The following is a 22986-nucleotide window of genomic DNA, read 5'->3' as shown; positions in this document are numbered from 1 at the left end:
CAGTTGACTCTCACTTTTCTTCAAATTGTCTGTGAATACGAATGAATATGGTGGAGAAATGTCTGAGTAAATGGTCCAATATGTTGTCTTCGCTTTTGAATAAAACTACCCTATCCATACGCAAAAAAATATTGTTTTCATGAATGTCGGTCATGACCTTTCAAAAATCCCCCCACCCGCTCCCCCAATAAACCGTAAGGGAGGCTAATACAATTGGAATTAAATTTAAGAACTTGCAGACAAGGTAAAAATAAGTAAAAAGTAAAAATTCTGCACTGCTTGGTATGGAACTAAATAGGAGAATGATTGAACTCCTAATTCTATGTACATAAAAGTTTGCTGTCGGAATTGACATATTCAAGTGGAGATAAGTTGTCAGACATTTTTTTTATTGAGAAGGTACCTGGCGTGTATCTTGCCTAGACTGTGTTAGGGATTTATTACCACAGAACAAGGATACATTTGGCACTGCCCCCTCAGTAAGGTACTTATGATCTTGAAACTTTTGCTTGGTTTAAATGTTGAAGTTTTATGATTAGGTCAGTTTAAGGGGAACCACTAATGGAAAGTCACTGATATTTGGTATGTACAATGTATTTGAAATCGCAATAGAATGTCTCATTCCATGGAGATTATTTGACTCAGCCCGCTAAGTCATGGTCTATTGACGTTGAAGCTTTTGTCTAGTTTAAATGTTATAGTTTAAGATTAGGTCAATTTAGGAAATTTAAGGAACCTCTGGTGGTAAGTTAATGATATTTGGTATACAGCTGTAATAGCTTGAAGATAGCTCAGTTCCATGGAGATCATTTGGCCCTGCACATTCAGGCATCCTCGTTCAGTGACTTTGCATTTTTTTGTAGCTTACTTGTTAAAAGTATTGCTATTTTAATTTCAAAATTTGCATTATACTATCAAACTTCATAAAGGCCAGACATATCTCTGTGTCAACAGTTTATTGTTTTAAAAAATGTTTTGCTTTCATATTTATCCATAGATTTAACCTGATGGCTTATCATGCTTATAGTCCAGTCAACCTATGCAATAAGAATTATAAAAATTAGCAAAATTGAAACATTGAGTTTTATGACCTTGGTGTCATCATATTTGATATACTTAACGTCTAACAAGAACATAGTAGAGGGTCTGGATGGGGTTAACAGAATAGAGAATAATAGACAAAATGTTCAGAATAAAGGGCAAAAATGTAAAGAATAGAGAAAAACAGGCTAAAAAAATAAAGAATAGAGAATGATGGGATGCTAAAATATAAACAATAGAGAATAGAGAATAATGGGCAAAATTTATAAAGAATAGAGAAAAAAATCGTGATTGTATCAGGAAACGGACAAAATTTCAGGACCAGAAATTAATACTTCGAGTCAAAACTACGATTTTATCAGAAAATCTCCGACACCAGGAAACCAGAAAATCTTTGACACCAGGAAACCAGGAAATATACCAAATGTTCCTCTGTTTTAAACTTAACAAATACTATTGTTTACGGAAACTAACAAAATTTCATAAGTAGAAATTACTATTTTGCGTCAAAATCTAAAGATTTTTATCATGAAATCTAAAAAAAAAAACAGGAAACAGCAACATGTGTCAAATGTAATGCAAATTAAGATTTTTTGTCAAAATATTTTCCGAAATATAAACTGAATACGAAATATGAAATATTTGACAAATCATATTTATGATATATATCTTAACCAAAGTTTTTATAAAATAAATCTTCCAAAGGTTCAAAGGTTGAAAATAGCATAAAATGTATATTATGTTCATAATGATCCTCCGTTGCCGAGATATTTAAGGTATGGATAGAACTTGAAATAATTTATAGTCATGAATCAGTTGTTCAAGTCGAGAGCTTGAGGAGAAGCCCCGACCATGACAAAATGTGAAACAATTCCAACGAAAGAAAAAAAAACCACCATGATTAATTAAACATTAAACGAAAAAACAAGACGACAGAGATCCATCAACGACAACTACTGAATTAAAGGCTCTTGTCTTGGGACAGACACATAAAGAATGTGACTGGGTTAACATGTTCGTGAGCGCTCAACCCTTTCCTAACATGGGACTGTGGTGTTATATCACAGCATAAGAACAAACTGTAAAATGCAGTTGGAAAAGACTTCATCATACTGGCACAAGCACAAACACACAACTAACATAAAGACACAAAGTAATGATTTAAGAGTGTTCGCATTTACTGAAAGCTAATTCAAAAGCAATTTCAACTAATAAAAATATAATGTTCTCCCACACTAAAGTATCAATCAGGATACATCCATCTGATTTAGTGAAAAATAAGTCATAAACAGTCTGAGAAAAGAATGACCTTAGAGATATGTATCTAATGTAAAAATATAAGTACATAGTATCAACAGGGTCATTATTTATCAACGTTCAAATATCTTACTTCTGTGTTAAATTGATAAGCTTTAAGTGTATTCCGGGAATCAATGATCAATAATTGATCGTAGGTTTTTCATAAAACAAATTTCGTTATTATCGTCTTTGTAAATGTATCCTATAAAAACAAGGAGATGTGGTATGATTGCCAATGAGGCAACTATCCACCAAAGTTCAAATGAAGTGGGTGTAAGCTATTATAGGCAACAGTACGTCCTTCAACAATGAGAAAAACCCATACCGTATGGTCGGCTATAAAAGGCCCCGACATGAAAAATATGAAACAATTCAATTGAGAAAACTAACGGCCTAATTTGTAACAAAACAATTTCCGAAAAACAAAAATGACAGACATGATCATGAACCAACGATAACCACTGAACTACAGGCTCCTGGCTTGCGACAGGAACGTAAAGAATGTGGCGGGATGTAACATATTTGTGAGCGCTCAACCCTCCTCCTTACCTGGGACAGTGGTGTAACAGCACAACCTAAGAACAACTGTTAATCTGTTTCAGTGTAAAAGAATTGCAAAATAAGTTTAGATATTGAGTACAAATGTAATGGTTTGTGGTTAATCTCTCTGAAACGATATATTTTTATATTTTTGATGTTCACGACAACTTAGTACTAGTACTAGTAGTTTGTTATAGATATTACTAAACATTTTGAAATCGACACAACTTATCTTCATTTTTTCATTGACTATTCCCCAGTAGAAAACGTTATATTCAGAACTCTCCGTTTTCCACGATGGTCTTTCGCTAACCCAAAGATTGAAAAAAAAAAATTCTGACTAAACTTGTAATCATTGGAGCTAATTTCGACAAATATATATTGGCATGCGCTACGTCTACTCACAAAAAAATGGACGAAGAGGAAAATATTGATACTGTATGCAGGTCATCGAGTTTTAAATGCAGAAATCTACTTCCAAATGTCCGTCGACACAACAGAAACAACAATCACGTTACAATAATTATTACTTGGTCAAAGTAAAAGTACGTGTACAAAAATGAAGTATATGATTTATCTGCTTGAAAATGGGTCTTTTACGATTTCGAGACAGAAACGTACTTCTCATCGTCTGAGTTGGCAATATCCATGTATTCGATATGGGCTGTAATCTGACGTCCCATCGCCCCAGTTTGTCATACAAGGTTGTTCGACTGAGATTAATATCTCAGACTACCATGCACAGGAGTAGGAGAGGTGAGCAAAAAAGGAGAGAAACGGGGTTTTTTTCAGGCTTTACTAATTACACAATCAACAGAAGTAGTTGAGTACCAACGCGAGAAAAAATATGTCGTTTGTTAGATATTCCATGTTGTTATAAAGATATAGTTAAAAAGACAAGATAGTTTCTGTATACTTGTATCTCGTTATAATGAGATAGTTTATCGCATTTACGACACACTTTTTCATTAACACGATTACTGTAATTCTCGCAGATGCACTAACAGGCGTCTGTAATAATCCTGAATTGGCGTGTCAATCAATTAAACTAATACTAATTTAAAAGCTGTCTTCTTTATACTGTCATTAAATCCAATAACTAGCTACCGAAGTTAATGTAATGCACCGCATGTTATTTATCGATATATTATTTCGAAAATTTATTTCACGTCAGTCGTGTTCGAAACCCAATATTGGAAACCAAAAAGCATGAAACAGTATGAACAATACACCTAGCAATTAGAGATATTTAGTGTAAGCAATTAGTTTAATAAATATTTCTGCTATTGAAAAAAGTTAATGATCATTTGGTAATCGTTTCTAAACTTTTAAATAATTCACAAGCTTACACTACTTCATTTCATTAAAATGAGCAGATGCCTTTACAACAAACAAAATAAAATCATTTATTATTTAACGAAATTAGATATTGTATGAAAACTAAAGAACGGAATTTCATAAAATTTCATCGATTTGTGATATTGATCAAATAATGAAAAAACCATAAAACATTGTTTTATTTTTTAACATTTTTATTGATTGAATGATGCCGAAACATGTCTTTCCTCGATAATATGGAATTATAACTATCAAGGATGATGCAAGAATTGTTGATAACTATTCTATTAATTTCTACCATTCTCTGTTTTGCAATAGGTACGTAGACCAGTTAATAATATCATTTTTACATGAAAGTCCTTTTTTTAATTCAAATAATAGCCGGTTTTAGATATTATAGAACATACATATTTTCATAGATATTCATCACAAGTTGGTTGACTACTATGTATTATGGAATATCGGTTTCACAGATGACGATGGTGTGTTCCTATTCTCTGTTCTTACATGGATTGAGTAACACGACGGGCGCCACATGTGGAGCAGGATTTGCTTATACTTCAGAGCACCTAAGATCATAAATATGTCTAGACTTGGTGACATAATATACTGTGGAATGATGATTTCTGCGAACGTGAAATTATAATGCCCAGTCAGGTCCGGTTACAAGCATTATTCTGACAGGATGCTCAAGCCATATAAAAAATTACGAAAAAAATGTTTATTTTGTTAAAAAAAATGGCTATAAAATTCAGATAAGCAAATTTTATTTAATTCAGAAGCTGTCTTGATCCTTAAACAGAATTTTCAAAATAGGAATTGAGTATCAAGAAGATTGTACACTTACAATTCTGTATTGAGTAGTGACTGTCAATAGTTTTCATGGAAATGAGAACATCGTTTTTTTCAAAAAGATTTGGCTGTAAAATATGTTAGAGTATAGCATTGTTTCTTACATCGCCTGAATGTGTAGAAACTACATGACAGCTAGCTTTCTAGCTTTAAATGCACACAATGTCATGTCAAAATGATTTCTCCGTCCGTGCAATTTATAAGAGGTCAATTAGAGTTACAGAAAAATAAATAACAGTACATCAGACCAACCAACCAACCAACATCAACAAACTCCTCCTAGAAAATAGACAAACAAAGACTAACAAAACGAACAGCACATGGTCCTGATAGCCTGACTTGGTATAGTCATGAAATGTGGGTGGGTTAGCCAGTTTTAAACATGCACAAACCTTCCGTTTGGCCTATATAGACCATATGTAGTAAAAGTCAAATTTACCAAAAAATAATCCTTCAGAACGGAGATACCAACCGGATTGCCACTAACTTCCATACCATGAACCATGCTGACAAAGTTTCTGATCATCTAAATATTGACTTATGTATCTCTTATTCTTGACATCGCTCTTCAAATTTAAGTTGCAGTCACAAATTTTAAGTATAGTCCCCAGGTCTTTCAACATTCCAGGACCTACCAATCTATTTATTTATCATTTTGGTTGTGTTACGAGTGTGCATCTTTACAAACCTTACTTAACATCAATCATTCAAACTAATCAAAATGAAACTGTTTATATTATTTAACACGATAAATTTTAATTTATGTCGGTTTATTTTGTTCGTTCGGATTTCCCTGTCTGTTTTGTGGTTTCCAGTTTGAACATAGATTTTTCACTATTAAATTTCGTTTCTGAAATTAAGGTGTTTTACTGTGTGATGTGGGAGAATTCAAAGCTTAACAACTTCCTGTGCCTTGCCAAGTTGTCCAAAAATTGTGGGTCGTAAATATCGTTTTTAAAAATGCACTATACATTTGACTTTTGACTCAGCGTTTTCTTTATACGTACACACTTGTGACTTACCGCATGAATAGTTTCAACAACATAAACGAAGGTCAGAAAGGGGGACAAGGACAAGGTAGATTCTTAAATAGAATAGGCTAACACGTTGAACGAAAATAAATGTTCATCCCTCTCTCATTTGTAGAACAAATATAAAAAAACAAAAGATGTTCAAATACATTGTGTATATTCATTTATACGTTCGTTTCCCTTTTGCATTGAGTCGATTTTATTGCCTCTCTGTTTCATTGGACATGGTTGTATTTCCTTATGTATTAAGTTATGTTGTAAATTATCAAACTGAGTCCATTTGGGTTGCGGATACATGAATAAAAGGGGGTGCGTAGTAAAAGCCAGAGACGGCAACCAATCAACAAAAACATATTAAATAGAATTTTCATCTTTGTACTTTTTGTAATTCCACTGTTCGTGATTAAAAGATAAGGGTTAAGAACTCCAACAACCTGGTTTAACCTCGCCATATGTTCCAGACATCAATAAAAGAAAAGAATATGTGTGTACACTCATTAGAGTTTCAGCTGGAGAACACACACAGGATATGATATATCTGATATATAGGTGTATAACTTCTTCGGGTTTGATACTTATATATTTTTTGGGATTTTGTTTTATCGTTAGATTGCTGTCTCATTAATATAAACATATATTTCCTTTTAATTTAAACTTGAGTAAAAAGACTAAGAGTATGAAAATAAGTAATAAATCATATTCAAATAAGATACATTTTGAGACCAGACATACGAAAGAAAAAAATAGTTTTGCTACTTACAATAATATATCTTATTTTAATTTCAGGAACTATCTTCTCCTTTGAATTATACTTGGTTACAGACAAAGGTATTCTCCTTGGTCAATTTTCCTCACAACATTTATCCTTCCATCGAATGCACTACACTGGACAATTTAGTAGGATGGCTATAGACACAAAAAACGGTCTTGCTTTTTTGTACGACTCGGAAACGAAGGTATCATTTCACAAAATGTTATCATTGTCATCTTTAACAGAGAAATCCAAATGTATTTATATTATTATAAACTTCCGGGTCGTCTTGAGTAGGAATGAAGTATGTCAGTATTTAAATTAAATACTTTTTAACTTATTTTGAATATGTAATAGAAAAATAAGCGGGTACATAAGTGTGACTACTTTCAATTATGAGTTTTTAAATATTTGTTTTCTAAGAGTAAGAAGTTATGATGTAAGATTCTACATTCATAGATGTAAAATATATTAACAGGTTGTTAAAAGTGCTCTATGATGCATGGTGCAAGACATGTATGTATATACTTTACAATTAATATACGTACTTTGGCCTATAATGTTTTACTTTTATAAATTTTGACTTGGATGGAGAGTTGTCTCGTTGGCACTCATACCACATCTTCTTATATCTATAGCATATAGGTGTGACTGTTTCTTTTGTTCAAATCTCTTGTATTTAATATAGATCAAATACTATAATATTAAATATATTTTACTTAATCTATTTCAACAAGTTGTCAACATATATGTGTACATGTGTGGTAAAGATTTAAATGGCAGTTTAAAAAGGGTCAAAACTAGTAATTACAGGTCTTTTATCAAATATACCTGATAAATAACCTAGTATAAGAAATATGTAATGATATTTTCTATATCTTTAAATGTAAATACTACAAATAATACTATTCGGTTTACTTTTATTTCAGTTTATGCGTATGTCAGCTTTTGCATCCGTCGCCAACCCCAACCCCCCTTTTCCAACATAAACGTTTTGAGTTTAAACGACTTCTTCTTGGAATCTAACTTGCCAAAGAAACAAAGTAGGACTGACACTTTTATTTCACCCTGTTATTTTTCTAATTTTTGTGTCATCTAAATTCCAGTACAGCTACCAGAGCGAACAATGGTTTGTGTGTTGTTGAAATTTAGGATCTTAAATCTATAAACGTCTTATTCGATCGAAAGTTATGCATGCATACATCGGACTCGGACTTCTCTTAAACTGAGTTTTACTGTGCGTACTGTTGTACGTTTGTTTTTTCTACATTGGCTAGAGGTATAGGGGGAGGGTTGAGATCTCAAAAAACATGTTTAACCCCGCCGCATTTTTGCGCCTGTCCCAAGTCAGGAGCCTCTGGCCTTTGTTAGTCTTGTATCATTTTTAATTTTAGTTTCTTGTGTATAATTTGGAGTTTAGTATGACGTCCATTATCATTGAACTAGTATACATATTTGTTTAGGGGCCAGCTGAAGGACGCCTCCGGGTGCGTGAGTTTCTCGCTGCATTGAAGACCCATTGGTGGCCTTCGGCTGTTGTCTGCTCTATGGTCGGGTTGTTGTCTCTTTGACACATTCCCCATTTCCATTCTCAATTTTATTTTAAATATGGTTCGCACGAAACTGAGATTTCTATGAATGTATTTCATCATGGCAACTTAATCAGATAATACTTAACCATAAAAGACTAACAGGACACTAAATGAAGATTCTTCTTAGAAACCGTATTGCAAACCGGGTTCATTAAGCATGAATGACCTAAATTTTTGTTAATAGAATTCTATTTAAGTCTACTTCATTGGTATTTTCCTTCATAACATAATTTTATTTTCTTTATCTTTAAAAACGAATCGAAATGAGGGGTATACGTAATTGATATTATATTAGAATGACACCTAAAAAAGGAGAAAAAAACAAACATGTACAGTAAACATACGGTCTTTAACAATGATTAAACGTTTATACACTTTGACAATTTCGTAATTTCTCAAAGTTTGGAAGTTTAGCCATGGCGTTGTTATAACGAAGTCTAAGAGCATCGGTCTTCGGTTTTGCATCGTCTTTGAATAATGGTGGAGAGAGAACCTTCTCTCTGGAATCAGTTATTTCTGTCCCAACCATTTGAGTTGACACCATTTGGTACCCATCGTTCGTAGAATTAGAACCAGAACTTACACTCTTCTTTTTGGCTAACCAAGATTTATTTCTAATATACTTACAGTACAAAAATATAGCTATTCCAATGAAGATCGCACTTAAGCCCACGGATAAACCTACTCCAATTTGGAAAAACTAAAACTTTTTCAATTCCCCTTATATTTTTTTTAATTTATCAATTAGAGTATCGATAGTTTGTTTAATCTCCTTTAGTTCACTGGGTTATTCAAGCCTAGCAAAATTTAGTAAAACATCAATCAGCTTTCAACAATAGCCCATAACTGTCGGCAGTTTATAGAGTAGTCTAGATATTAAATAATACATGTACTAGGTTAGGCAGTGGACATATAGATTCCACCACTGCAACAAGTGTGTTACGATATTTCTCCACTCGAGACAGTTAAATATTTAAAGCGCGAGGCTTGCCGAGCTTTTTAAATAATTAAAATTTAACTGTTGAGAGTGGAGAACTATAGGTCATTGTACGGCCTTCAAAAATGAGCAAAACCCATACCGCATAGTCAGCTATAAAAGGCCCCGAAATGAGCAAATGTGAAACAATTTAAGGTGGTACCAAACACCTTGACTAAAATTAATTTGGCTTGTTTAATTTTCATAAAATTTTGACAAAATGTTTACTTTGACCCTTTGACAAAAATATAAAAATTTCAAAAAAACTTGAAATCTCTTTAACTACTACTAGTGGAACAAGTACTGTTGATCCTTGCAGACCACACGAGTTTACCCTTGGTATTTTGGTTTGTTCGAGTTACTCTATCCTTTTCTACATAGTGGTTTGTGGACTTTTGGTTGTCTTCTACTCCTTTTCCCCATCTGTCATTGTATTGTGTGTTTTACTACAGCTTGTGGCTTTTGAATCCCCTATAGCTAGTTATATTTTCTCCTTTATGAAAAGAAGAGTGAACGGTTTGACTTTATTCAAAGATAGTACTATGTCCAATCGGTTCATATTTGATCCTCTCAAGAATCGTTGTCTCAATAATATTTAATTTAATATACGTGTTTTTTTTTTTGTTTTTTTTTTGTATGTTTAGTGTTTTAGAATTTTTTATATTCTTTTTATGGAAATTAGTCATTTAACTTCAAAATAATTTGTATAACATCCCCTCAAACAAACATATTTCTCAATTACTCTATAGGTTTAAATAATGAAAAAAAAAACCACATATTTATATGGGACCGATTTTTTATACAAATCAATTAATGATTTGCAAATTTATTTTTTTTACATCATTAAATATATTTAGTTTTGACATTTGTATTTTGTGTCCTTTTTTTGTCTGATGTCTGTTTTAGGGAGCTACCATTTCATTTTTATGGGGAGGCTAGGATGAAATTTGAAAAAAAGGCAGGACAGGAGTTTTGAGTAAAAAAAAAAGGCAGGATGAGCAATTTTGCAAAAAAAAAGGCAGGATGACAATTTAAGTAAAAAAAGTCAGGATAAACTAATAAAAAAAAGGCAGGATCGAATAGAGTGAAAAATAAAAAGGCAGGACAGAGATTACAACTAAAAAAATGCAGGACAAATTTTTTCATCCTAGCCCCCCCCCCCCCCCCCCCCCCCTCCCCCCATAAAAATCAATATTTTCAAAAAATATACATTTCAAATACATCGTTAAAAGTATATATCTGATTTGCCAAGAATATTTCTTTTTCATAAATCTTACAACTTAAACAGTTTGATGAGCTCGTTTGATTTAACGTTTAACATTGAATAATTTTATGGAAGCGGAAGGATATTGGGATGGGAGAGGATGAACAAAATAGTTCTAATTGAGCGAAAAATATCTCGAATGAACATTTTTGATACGATATTATCTAGTATTATCTTCCTCGTAGCTACGATTTTCGTTGTTTATTGTATCGGTCAATTGGAGTTAAGTCTAATTACTTATTCTGAGATTATCGGATTTTATGTTCTCCCAGGGGCGGATCCAGCCATTTTTAAATGGGGGTTCCCAACCCAAGATAAAGGGGGTGATTCCAACTATATGTCCCCATTCAAATGCATTGATCGTCAAAAAAAGGGGGGTTCCAACCCCCGGAACCTCCCCCCCCCCCCCCCCCCCCGTGGATCCGCCACTGTCTCGTATGTACATTTTGAAATGTACAGATCGAAATTTTTTTTAAATTAGGCTGACATAGTTACAGGCACACTGTTGTTAAAATCCGTATCTTGACCTTAAGATGTCTTCCGGTTTTTGTGTCTTGGTTGGCTGTCTAACTCAGTTGCGCATATTTCCTCGTTTTTCTTTATTTTGTTCAAGTTAGCTAGATAGTTAGGTATTCAAAATTGAACAATTTACAATGGTAGCTTATTGGTCATTGATAGATTAATTGTTGTTTGCTTTACGTACAGTGGCAAATAGTTCATGCATGTTTAGGACGAGAAAAAAATAACAAATTATATATGGAGGTCGATAGGAATAAAGGGCGGGAAATTTGAAGTGCAACTGTAAAATGAGGGTATACATGTACTGGATAGGGACAGAAATCTAACCATGCAACAGGCCCCATCGAAGATTTGTTGAGAGGGTTCTTAACGAGCAGAGAACGTGGGACTTTCTCTTCACGAGGCATCGGATTTAACTTCCCCATTCTTACCGGAATTGGCTGCGAATTATACGTTCCGCTCAGACAAACAGACGCCCCATGTTGTCAAAAGTTTTACTGTCGGTAGGAAGGAGACAAAGAGGTGACCATATTTCTACACCCCAGTCAACCCCTTGGGGTGATATTGGTCAATGAAAACGTAACTTCCTTTTTTTCTTACAATTCCCCTGTCGGTACACTATAATGTCCAGATTCTGATATTTATATCTATATTGAGATATTTTCTTCTAACGTTTTCAACTTACCTATAATATATTGTAACCACTCTGCCTTTTTTACGATATGCTTAGAAAAAAATTTACATTCATCCTTATATTTGTCCTATGTTTTTTTTAAACTTGCATTTTTTCTTTTCAAGTTTTGCGTCTTTATTATAATGATTGTATAGATGTCTGGTTTGTAACATAATCAGCCTCTGTTTGAAATTATTGGGGGAAAATATATCTCTTGGCAAATGTTCCAATAGAAGTTTCAAGGGGAATAATTATTACGTCAAGTCATAAACTGTGTAATTAATTGCACAAGTCTTGAAAAAACTAACTGTAAAACAATTTGCATACGTTTCATACAATTCAACATGCATTCCAACCCATACATTTCATAGATAAAATCTAAAGATACCCGTTTCCGCCTAACATATTAACTAAAAGCAAAGTATTGCAAAAACACGCATACAATTATAATTGCTTTTTTAATGTCTTAATCATTATTTCTTAAAAGACTGTATTTCAAAAATGATGTGATTGTAAACGAACTTTCACACGACCACTCAGATGCTAAAGTAATACAGTAGAATCATTATACGTAAAATGAATATCTATTAGGTGCTTTTATTTACTTGTGCTGCAAAACAGCTTATCGCCATCTAAGCAATCTACCACACAGTGTTGTGTCCATCCAATTTTATGAATGAATGTATTGCAATAAAAAATATCAAAATAATGTGATATATAGGTTTAAGTGTTTAGTTTTATAGCCTATAAGAATGAAGATACAATTTCCGCAATTGTGATTTAAAAGTATAAGTGTTTAATTGCATATCTTGTTAAAACGAAGATTAAATTTCCGCAATATAGATTGACAAAGTATGAGACTCTTCAGATAAAACAAATATCAAGAACAAGTTCTTTACATTATCCACTTCTAACTTTTCCAATTTTAAAGGGACTATCCCTTACTACAAATTCTTATCGTGCTACTATGACTATAAATATAAATAATCTCACGTCAACCGAAAACGAGTGTACATCAGAGGCAGATTTAGGGGGCGGGGGGGGGGGGGGGGGGGCACCCCTTCATGAAGCTAGATATATGGTTAATGCATAGACTTTTCACACGATCTACTAAGGTTGCCTTGTTTGGTCCCTCCTTTTTTCTAAATTCTGAATTCGCATCTGTACATTCTTTTCTATGAATTGGTAATACATAAGCATCATGGTATAGTTAATAAGTTTGTTGACTATAATTTTGTTTAACGCGATCATCAATTACGGGACGAGATTCCTCCTACTCAAATGTCATCGAAACTAAACTTATTGAATTGTTTATTACAATTAAATTCGTTTTAAGCTAATTGGCATCAAATAACTTTTTTTTATAATAGATTTGGTCCTTACTGTTATATAGCTCTGACAATTGATTTAGAGTTACAATTGTTTTGTTGAACACAGGTCATTGTTAAATAATGCAAATAAATTATACACTGAATATCTTGAAAAACTGTTTTCAAAGGAATGTGACAGTTGTTTTCCATTCGTTTGATGTTGTTTGAGCTTTTGATTTTGTCATTTGATAAGGGACTTTTCGTTTTGAGTTTTCCTTGGAGTTCGGTATTTTTATTTTACTTTTTTCTCTTCATCAAAAGATCAAACTTTGGATTTATATTTGTAAAACGTTTTAACGGAAGGGGGAAAACATTTTAAAGTCTAGGCGATTCTCATATACTTGACCAACTCGGAATGGATTTTCCTTATTAAAGTCTAGGCGATTCTCATATACTTGACCAACTCGGAATGGATTTTCCGATATCTTTGATAGCTTTGATATAAAATATTTAAAGTATGGCTACGCTGAATTCTTCTGTCCGGCATTTAGACCAATGCGGAAAATGGTGCATCGATTTGCCTATGAAGCTCGATTTTTGGCGTTTCATTCCAAGCACGTGTTTGAAGAATGCTAGAGGTCTGAATATTTAAGATTCCGAACAACAGCTTTTCAGTTAGGTCATATTGTAAAGCTGAGTAGTGATTTTTTTATTGGTCGCTGACTTATTGTTCGCAAGTATTACATTGTATTCCTTGAAACATTTACTAGCTTCTTGTTTGCTAGAACTCCAAAAGTTGACTGGGGTATAGAAATGTGGTCGTTCCTAGACTGCTCCTGATTGAGAGTAAAATCCCTTGCTGAAGTGGGACGGGATGTATAAATACCCAGTCACGTCCTGTCGGGATGGGGACGTTAAATCCGATGCCCAGTGCAAATTGAGTGTAACACTCTCTGTACTTACAAGAACCTTTGCAATAAATCTATCAGGGGTCTGTGTATGTAGAGGGAAAATTTTACCCTTATTTTCCTGGGCACTCCAAATTTCCTGTCCTTTGTCCAGGTCGACAGACCTTGCAGAACCTACCAATCGTTTTTATTGTTAATTTGTTTTCGTCCTGAATACGCCTGACATATTCGCCACTGGATGTTTAGCAAGCAACATTCAATCAGCCAATTCTGTTCGCTAACTTGAGTCTAGTCTTTCAACTAATGAAAATAAGGAATCTTCTTTTTTATTTTAGGTCATTTACAAAGCAAGCTTAAGAACACACGGACAGCTCCAAGATATTGTAATAGCTATTGGAGAAGTTCAGGGTAAAGTATTTGTTTGCAACTTTAAAAAAATAATAAAACCTTTTACAAGTAAATTCCTCTGCAAGGAAGCAACCTAATAAGTAAATCTTAGAATATTATTATATTAGTCGGAATCTTCATAGGGAATATGAGTTTATATTCCATGTAAAAGTTGTTTACCCTTACCCCTGACCCGAAGGGAAGGGAATATGAACCCGTATCTCATGTAAGAGTGTCCTTCTTTTATACATTACGTACCAATACGCTGCAACGTTTAGAGCTATATAACTAAACAAGACCTTAACAGAATAGTCATGTTCTTCCAAGGTCAATTTTTCCTAATATTGAACAAACAATATTATACATTTTGTATCGAAGTTTGAAATAAAATTCTGGTAAAAGGAAGACAACTCTACTCTAAAATGTCTAACTCGCCTTTGATATAAATGTGTGATACATGTGAAGATGTGTTGCATTTTTTGTATTCTCCGAACATGTCTTTAGCTAAACGTTTTCTGTTCAAACTTTTAAAGTTAAAACTTCTGAATATGGATGTTTTTTTTCAGATATAGCAGTAGACAACATCAAAGAAAAACTATATTGGACGGACAGACAGTTGAGATCTATCGGTATAGCAAATTATGACGGATCAGCAGTCTCAAAATTGATAAATAATTTAAACAGTCCGAAATCGTTGGCCATAGATTCTTTAAAAGGGTAAGCGTATTAACTAACCACACTAGTACGTAATTATTTGCTTTACATTTTCTGTTTAATTAGTTTTGGATCAAATTTCTAAGTTTATATGAACATTTTCCTGTCTCAAATTAGAGTAAATTAACCCGAGTGTGTTCTGATAACAATGGAGTTGTGTTTGCTTGATAGTTCATAAAATATACGAGAGTCTGGATGGGGATCCTTCATTTCAATATTTTTTTAGATCATTTTTCTATTCTTTATATTTTAGCACCCCATTATTGTCTATTTTTTATTTTTGGGCCAATTTTCTCTATGCTTTATTTTTTTTACCCATTTTTTATGTATTATTGGTCCATTATTCTCTATTCTGTAAACACCATCCAGACCCTAATATATATATATATATATATATATATATATATATATATATATATGGAACGCCATGACTGTCTCCTGATGTTGATTGTTTAATATGTTCGGTGCTTTATGTATTATGTTCAGTAGTATTTATATTATGTTCAGCAGTTTTCATATTCTGTTCAGTAGTTTTGACATTATGTTCAGTAGATTTGACATTATGTTCGGTGCTTTGGTTATTATGTTCAGTAGTTTCATTATTATATGCAGTGGTATTTAAATTATGTTCGGTACTTCTGATGTTATATTCAGTGCATTTTTCATTATGTTCAGTACTTTCGACATTATGTTCAGTAGATTCAATATTATTTGCAGTACATTATGTATTACCTTCAGTGGTCCCGGTTTCTTTATATTCGGTGGATTATTCATTATGTTCAGTAAAAGCATCAGTATTACACTCGGATCAATGAACTATATGTTCAGTAGTTGTATCATTATGATGATGCAGTAAAACTTGGGGAATCAATAACGGAAATTGTCGGAAAAAAACGAACGCGGACATTTTTGACGGACGTTTTCTTCATGGACACTTTTACGGGATGGAACGAAAATGGAAGAAATGGAAGTAGTATTAAATTGGTTTGGTTTACGTTCCCACGTTGGCAATTTTCACAATCACAAGGAAAAAATTACTCCTGACTTAATTTGTAAGATGTCATGATTGATTGATTGTTGTTTTCTGAACGTATAGTGGCAAATATTTCACGCATATTTATGACGGAGAGAAGAATTTTTAAACAAAAAATAAGAAGTTGCATGCGTTGTCGTTGATACACCATGACCATAGATAGACGACAAAAAGACAAACAGCAAAAAAGTGTCGTTGATACACCTTGACCATAGAGAGACGACAAAAGACAAACAGCAAAAAAATATAAAAACATATTCTATAGCTTTTGTATTCCTAGAAGGTAACCCTTTTTGTTGGTTGGTTGTAGCATATTAATCTCATGCACCGACTTACCGACTTTTAAGAGACCACCAAAAATCTCCTTCTGGATATTCTTATTGTATTCTGCATCCTACCCCGCTAATAGGCGCTTAAATATCAGATATTTATTTGAAATAACCCAAGATATATGAGGTTGTGGAATGAATAATGTCCATACTCCCCCCCCCCCCCCCCCCCCCCAAAAAAAAAAAAAGGTGGGCAAAAAATAAAGAATAGAGAATAAAAGGGTGCTTTAAAAAAAATGTTTAAAACTTTGGAAAAAGGTAAAAAAAAAAAATGATTACAGAATTAAATGATTAACAGAATAACTAAACTTTTTCTGCATACCGAATTTATTATTGATATGGAATGAAATGTTGAACTGGTCGTAATCAGAACTGGTTAATTGATGTTACCATGCAAATTATGTACATACGATATTTTCCTCGAAAATCACGATCTTGCACGAGTTAACAAATCTTGACGTACTATTTCGTCCACTATCGCATACAAGGATAATCTTACATTCCTCTCCTGCATTCTGTCAGAAATTATTACAACAATGATAAAACAGTTCGTGATAGAGTTCAGACAAAAATGACAGCAAAAAGCTCTGCAACAGCAGAAAAACCAGAAAACAACTAGTCATAAATTTCATACATTCAAAGAGCTACATTGAAATTTATGCTGGTATGCAAGGGTATAGAATGAAATATTGTACAAAGTGCTACATTTAACAATGAACATTAAGTATCAGTATGATTGTCATTTTAAAATCATTTATTAAGATCTTCCAAATTCAAGCTGTATACACAAAAACTAACTAGGTCTAAGTGTAAATATGATTACCATAGACTGTCTATTAGACAGGTAATGAATATCAAAATACAGAGTGCAAAACTTTAATTATGTGCAAATTTTCACCATTTCTGTACAGTTATGGTTCTTATTATTTTAAAGTAATGCATAAAACATGACCCCTTTTGTTTAATAAGAGACTAGAAACTACCCAAACCAATAACTTAATATCTGTTCTTGAACAGAGCGTTTAAAAACATATTTCTGGATTTAGTCTCTAGATCCACCAAAGATAACCAGAATGAAGAGGAATAGATTGACTATATCCAGATACAGGTTCAAGGCTAATCCGTGTTACCATGAATTATCATTGATATGGTCATATTTATGAATCAACTTTCTCTATTCTGTAAACCTCATCCACAACCTCATTTATCTTGGGTTATTTCAAATAAATATCTGATATTTAAGCGCCTATTAGCGGGGTAGGATGCAGAATACTATTGGAGTATCTCCAAGGAGATTTTTCATGGTCTCTTAAAAGTCGGTGCATGAGATAAATACGCTACAACCAACCAACAAAAAGGATTACCTACTAGGAATACAAAAGCTATATAATATATTTTTATATTTTATTTTTTTTGCTGTTTGTCTTTTTGTCGTCTCTCTATGGTCATGGTGTATCAACGACAACACATGCAACTTCTTACTTCTTGTTTAAAAATTCTTCTCTCCATCATAAATATGCGTGAAATATTTGCCACTGTACGTTCAGAAAACAACAAACAATCAATCAATCATGACATTTTACAAATTAAGTCAGGAGTATTTTTTTTCCTTGTGAAAATTGCCAACGTGTCAACGTAAACCAAACCAATTTAATACTGCTTCCATTTCTTCCATTTTCATTCCTGATCCCGTTAAAGTGTCCATAAAGAAAACGTCCGTCGAAAATATCCGCGTTCGTTTTTTTCTAAAAATTTCCGTTATTGATTTCCCGACTTTCACTGCATCATCATAATGATACAACTACTGCACATATAGTTCATTGAACCGAGTATAATACTGATGCTTTTACTGAACATAATGAATAATCTACCGAATATAAAGAAACCGGGACCACTGAAGGTAATACATAATGTACTGCAAATAATATTGAATCTACTGAACATAATGTTGATGGTACTGAACATAATGAAAAATGCACTGAATATAACGTCAGAAGTACCGAACATAATTTAAATACCACTGCATATAATAATGAAACTACTGAACATAATAACCAAAGCACCGAACATAATGTCAAATCTACTGAACATAATGTGAAAACTACTGAACATAATATGAAAACTACTGAACAAAATATAAATACTACTGAACGTAATGCATAAAGCACCGAACATATTTAACAATCAACATCAGAAGACAGTCATGGCGTTCCATATATATATATACATATCACCTTTGTTTACTATCTATTGCAAAATTAGAAATGGCACTTACTAACCAATAAAACAATGGAAAAGTTAACCGAAGAATTAAGGAAAAAGCTATTTCGTCCGTTTGTTTCCATATTTACAACGGCTCATAAAGAATTCATCGTTCTTGCAACAACAACAAAACAAACTATAAATGTATGCACGGAGTAAACACTAAAATAGTTTTATATCTTAGATGTAAGTAGAATATATTAGAGTACCTTTGTTTTCTCATGTTTACTAATTGCCCTTGATGAAGGCAATTTTGTCAACAGAAAACGTTTATTTTATATTTTAGGATAATGTTTTGGAGTGATGATTTTGACCAATCAGTTGAGCAATTGATAATTGGCGAGTGTGTGCGATCAGTTATAATGAGAGATGTCATTGCCACAACATTAACTATAGACACTGAAAGTCATGTCTTGTATATTTACGAGAATTACAGCAATCGCTTAATAGCATATTCTTATATTGATGTAGCACCAGCAAGGACTCCAATTCCTTTATCACAACAAATTTACGGAGTTTCCGTTTTCCAAGTTAGTTTTACCATGAAAGTCCTATACATTATGTAGTATTGTCAAATGAATAAAGTACTACCATGGTTTTATAAATTGGATTATAACTTTTCTGGACTATGTTCATTTGAGATCACGATACACAGCCAAAATTTACGGTTCATTCCTTTAAAAACAATTTGTGTGTGCAGCAGCAGTGAATCCACATGTTTAGCTTCCCTTTCTTTTGCAACTTTTTTAAAATCTTAAAAGTACAGCGACACAAAACAATCAATAGAAATATGTAGTCTTCAACAAACGACAAGTCTCGTTGTACAGTTACATTTCTGTTTGTTAAGCTAAGACTTAAACATAATCTGTAAACGTGTTAGTTATTTTAACCAGTCGTCTTATTCTCGATAACGGACCATAAAATAGATACAGATAAGGCAGTAAGGAATTGTACGAAAATATGACATATCGAAGAAAACATGAAATATCTAAGAAATACAAGACTTAAAGTACTAAACATGTGATATTGAAATCAGGCAATCTTTCACAACTCTAAATAAAAAAAACATGACCGTCTGTTATATGAAAATCATTTTCATTTGAATATTGACTGTCCATTGTCTTTTAAAACATTAGAAGAAATTTCATAATTCAAAAGTCCCCTATTCGCGTAATATGTGCGTATTTTTACATCCGGTACGGACAAACAGACTTCCCTTTTTTAGACTTCAAGTTGGTTTTCCTGCCGAATCGGATAAATTTAGTTGACCATATGTATAAACCCTGTCAACCATTGGGGTTATGAATTAACTATGCAATATTATTCTAAACCGGGGTTAGATATTATTTATCAAACTAATTATTAGGTCTTTCCACTTTTCTGTAGCACCACTTTTCTGTGGAAAGACCTATTGTATTTGTTCTGATAATTATTTTTTCTACCGCCAAATTTTGTTATCGCGTAAAATTTTTGTTTCGCAATATGTCGCTCAGATATTTCTTATATAGTATCATACAGTTTATTCGCTTTTTATTTTCACCCATTCTAAGCCGAACAATTTTCTTTGTAAGAGTTATCTCCCTATTCACTGTTTATCAAGTGTGTGCATTCTCCTTCGTAACAAAAAAAGATATCGACAAAATTCTTTTTTCTTAATTGTTCGTTACATCCTCAGAAATTTTTGGCTATTTTGGATCGAAGCGATTCGATGAAATTTTAAAGGAGTTATCTACCTTTAACAAATAAATTTGTCGGTATATTTTTTTAACTCATAAACCGTTAACCGTATAACCCTGGAATCTTTTTATTTGAGGTCCCTAGGTCCTAACTTAGAAAATGAGGTCAAGGTTGAAGGTCAAGGTCAAGTTCTCAATTTTGACTTTACCTTGTTTTTTGCATTTTCTCAAACACTTTTAAAGATATATATGAAACAACAAGTGCAAAATGTTTGCTTTATTGTAATGAAGATATGTTACATTTGGTCTGAAACAATCTAATGGCATCTTATAGGAGTTAGTGCCCCTGAAATATCCAATTATAAGGTTAATTGATTATTACTTCAACTTGGTTCATTATATAGCCATATGACCTTTTACAAAAGGTTGGATGACATATGACCTTGAAAAATGACAACCGGGAGTGACCTTGAGAAAACCGGAAGTAGCCATTATTGCACTTTCTTCATTGAAAAGTACTCGGAATCCATATATTTTGTAATTTTAATACATGAACTTATCACTGAAGACTAGAAATGACTTTCGATAAATGGCCAAGTATTTCCTGGTTTACAAGCAAAAGTATATAGAAACTATATATTTTTGGAATCAGTGTGAGAGAAACTGTTATATGAGACCGAAAGTGACATTTACTTCACCGGAAGTAGACAATTATCTCCCTTATTTCACTCAGAAGTATATAGAAACCACTTATTTATCGCATCAGTGTGAAGAAACTGATGATAAGATGCTAATTTTACTTTGAGTAAACACGAACTAGCTTCTTTTCAATAAATTTAAAAATTGCTGTGGAAAGACCTTCAATTGTTTTTTAATTATCTATTGTAATTTTACCTGATTGAATTTCACTATAATTCATACACAATTTGTAGAATATGTTCATTGAGCATGTTTAGTATGAATGCTCTTATCAAATTTTCTTAAACTTCTAAAAAAAAGACTAAGATTTGATATCATTTCTGTTTTCAGGGAAGTATTATTACAATACTATCGAAAGACTCGTATGCCTGTATAAACATATGGAATAATACAGACTTAAATACAAGCTCGTACTGTGATATTGGCTTCGGAAAGATCCATCAGTTAATAACATCATTTACTGAAACCAAAGGTAAGAAGACTTCAACGCCTGTGTTTGTACACTTTATAAGGCTTTAATAAAATTCATCTGTTTATGGCTTTTGTTGTTTTTTTTTGTTTTTTTTGTTGTTGTTGTTTTGTTTCAACTTCATTTATATGCCTGCCAGACTACGGAATCGGTTATGGATATTTTGTTTAAATTTTATATGCAGAATATATGCCCAAGCAACTTGTAAAACACAATTTATGACAGCTCATAATGTATGCGCGATTTTACCATGGGAATGCCATATTTTTTTCGAAATTTCCGGAAATTTGAGGCCTACTCATGGTGAAACTGAAGATTCATTTAAGTTTAATTAACAACCTTCATAAAAAAAAAAATATTTCCTTAATTTGTGTTGCATCGGCGGAGCCCAATAACATGTATATATAAATGGAAATTTATGACGTAGTCATTTTTTGTTGGTAAAGGTTTATTGGGTACGGTATATTAATAACAAACATAACACGAAGTTGGGCGTCGTTTCATTATCTTGAATTAATGTCTCTGTCGTAAATTTTTGGTTTAGGATTTGGAGGAGCAAGGACAAAAGAAAAAAGAATATTATTTGTTTATACACATGCACATTGTAAAAGTAAATGTCAGTTTGGATTTATTTTCACGTTTCAGTGCTAGTGTTGCTACATAAGCTGAATGGGTGGATTATTATTTAACGTTCAGTGGCAAATATCACATGCATATCAGAACGAAAGCATATTATTCTGATATAAAAAAGAGAACCTTGTTTTGTACTAGACCTACAACCTGAAACGCATGACGTTCACCAGTCACTATTCTATCAATAAATCTATCATCCTCCACAGTACTGTTCTTGTCGCTGAATCATATGACAAATCAACATCTTCAGAATTGACAGACAGACTGGGATATGATTTATTCATATTACAGGAGAGTAAAATGTGGCATATAATAATGCATGAAAAGGTTAACAGGAATTAACAAAACCCTGTACAGTACAAAAGATCACACCCCAACCACCACCACGGAGGGGGGGAGGGGAGGGGTTGCGTGGGGGGGGGGGGGCACCACCGCCCGACTCCTTCTGAATTAGACGTACAAACAAAGACAATAAACAGCATATATATAACTAAGTACATGTACAAAATAGGGTGGAGTTAAGTTCGGATTTAATTTAATTTTTAAGTGATAATTTTTGTCTTTTTGTTTGTAGATTCATAAAAACTCATTAAATATTTTTTTACGGCAGACGCACGTTTTGTATACATAAGACTCGTCAGTGACGCTCGAATGAAAACAGTCAGAAGGGCAAATAAAATACAAGGTTGA

At 32.9% G+C, this 22986-nt stretch overlaps 2 protein-coding genes across 3 annotated transcripts in view; one reads left to right on the top strand and one right to left on the bottom strand.

Moving 5' to 3' along the window:
- Positions 1 to 7010, bottom strand: part of LOC127702456 (synaptogenesis protein syg-2-like) — a 32127-nt gene extending 25117 nt beyond the window's left edge. For both annotated transcript variants that reach the window (XM_052206661.1, XM_052206660.1), the window contains exon 1: positions 6862 to 7010. The gene's annotated coding sequence lies outside the window, so the exon portion shown is untranslated. The remainder of the gene's footprint in view (positions 1 to 6861) is intronic.
- A 205-nt stretch (positions 7011 to 7215) lies between these two features.
- The window catches only part of LOC127702454 (uncharacterized), a 36791-nt gene continuing 21020 nt past the window's right edge, over positions 7216 to 22986 (top strand). Inside the window, exons 1-5 of the mRNA XM_052206658.1 lie at positions 7216 to 7368; positions 14430 to 14502; positions 15048 to 15198; positions 19106 to 19349; positions 21525 to 21666. Of these exons, the coding sequence (XP_052062618.1) occupies positions 7348 to 7368; positions 14430 to 14502; positions 15048 to 15198; positions 19106 to 19349; positions 21525 to 21666 (631 nt within the window). The 5' untranslated portion in view covers positions 7216 to 7347. The remainder of the gene's footprint in view (positions 7369 to 14429; positions 14503 to 15047; positions 15199 to 19105; positions 19350 to 21524; positions 21667 to 22986) is intronic.

This window comes from Mytilus californianus, unplaced genomic scaffold (genome assembly GCF_021869535.1).
Source record: "Mytilus californianus isolate M0D057914Y unplaced genomic scaffold, xbMytCali1.0.p SCAF_5, whole genome shotgun sequence".
Taxonomy (NCBI): Eukaryota; Metazoa; Mollusca; class Bivalvia; order Mytilida; family Mytilidae; genus Mytilus; species Mytilus californianus.
The sequence above is the reverse complement of the archived record's forward strand: the minus strand, read 5'-3'. Positions and strand labels throughout refer to the sequence as shown.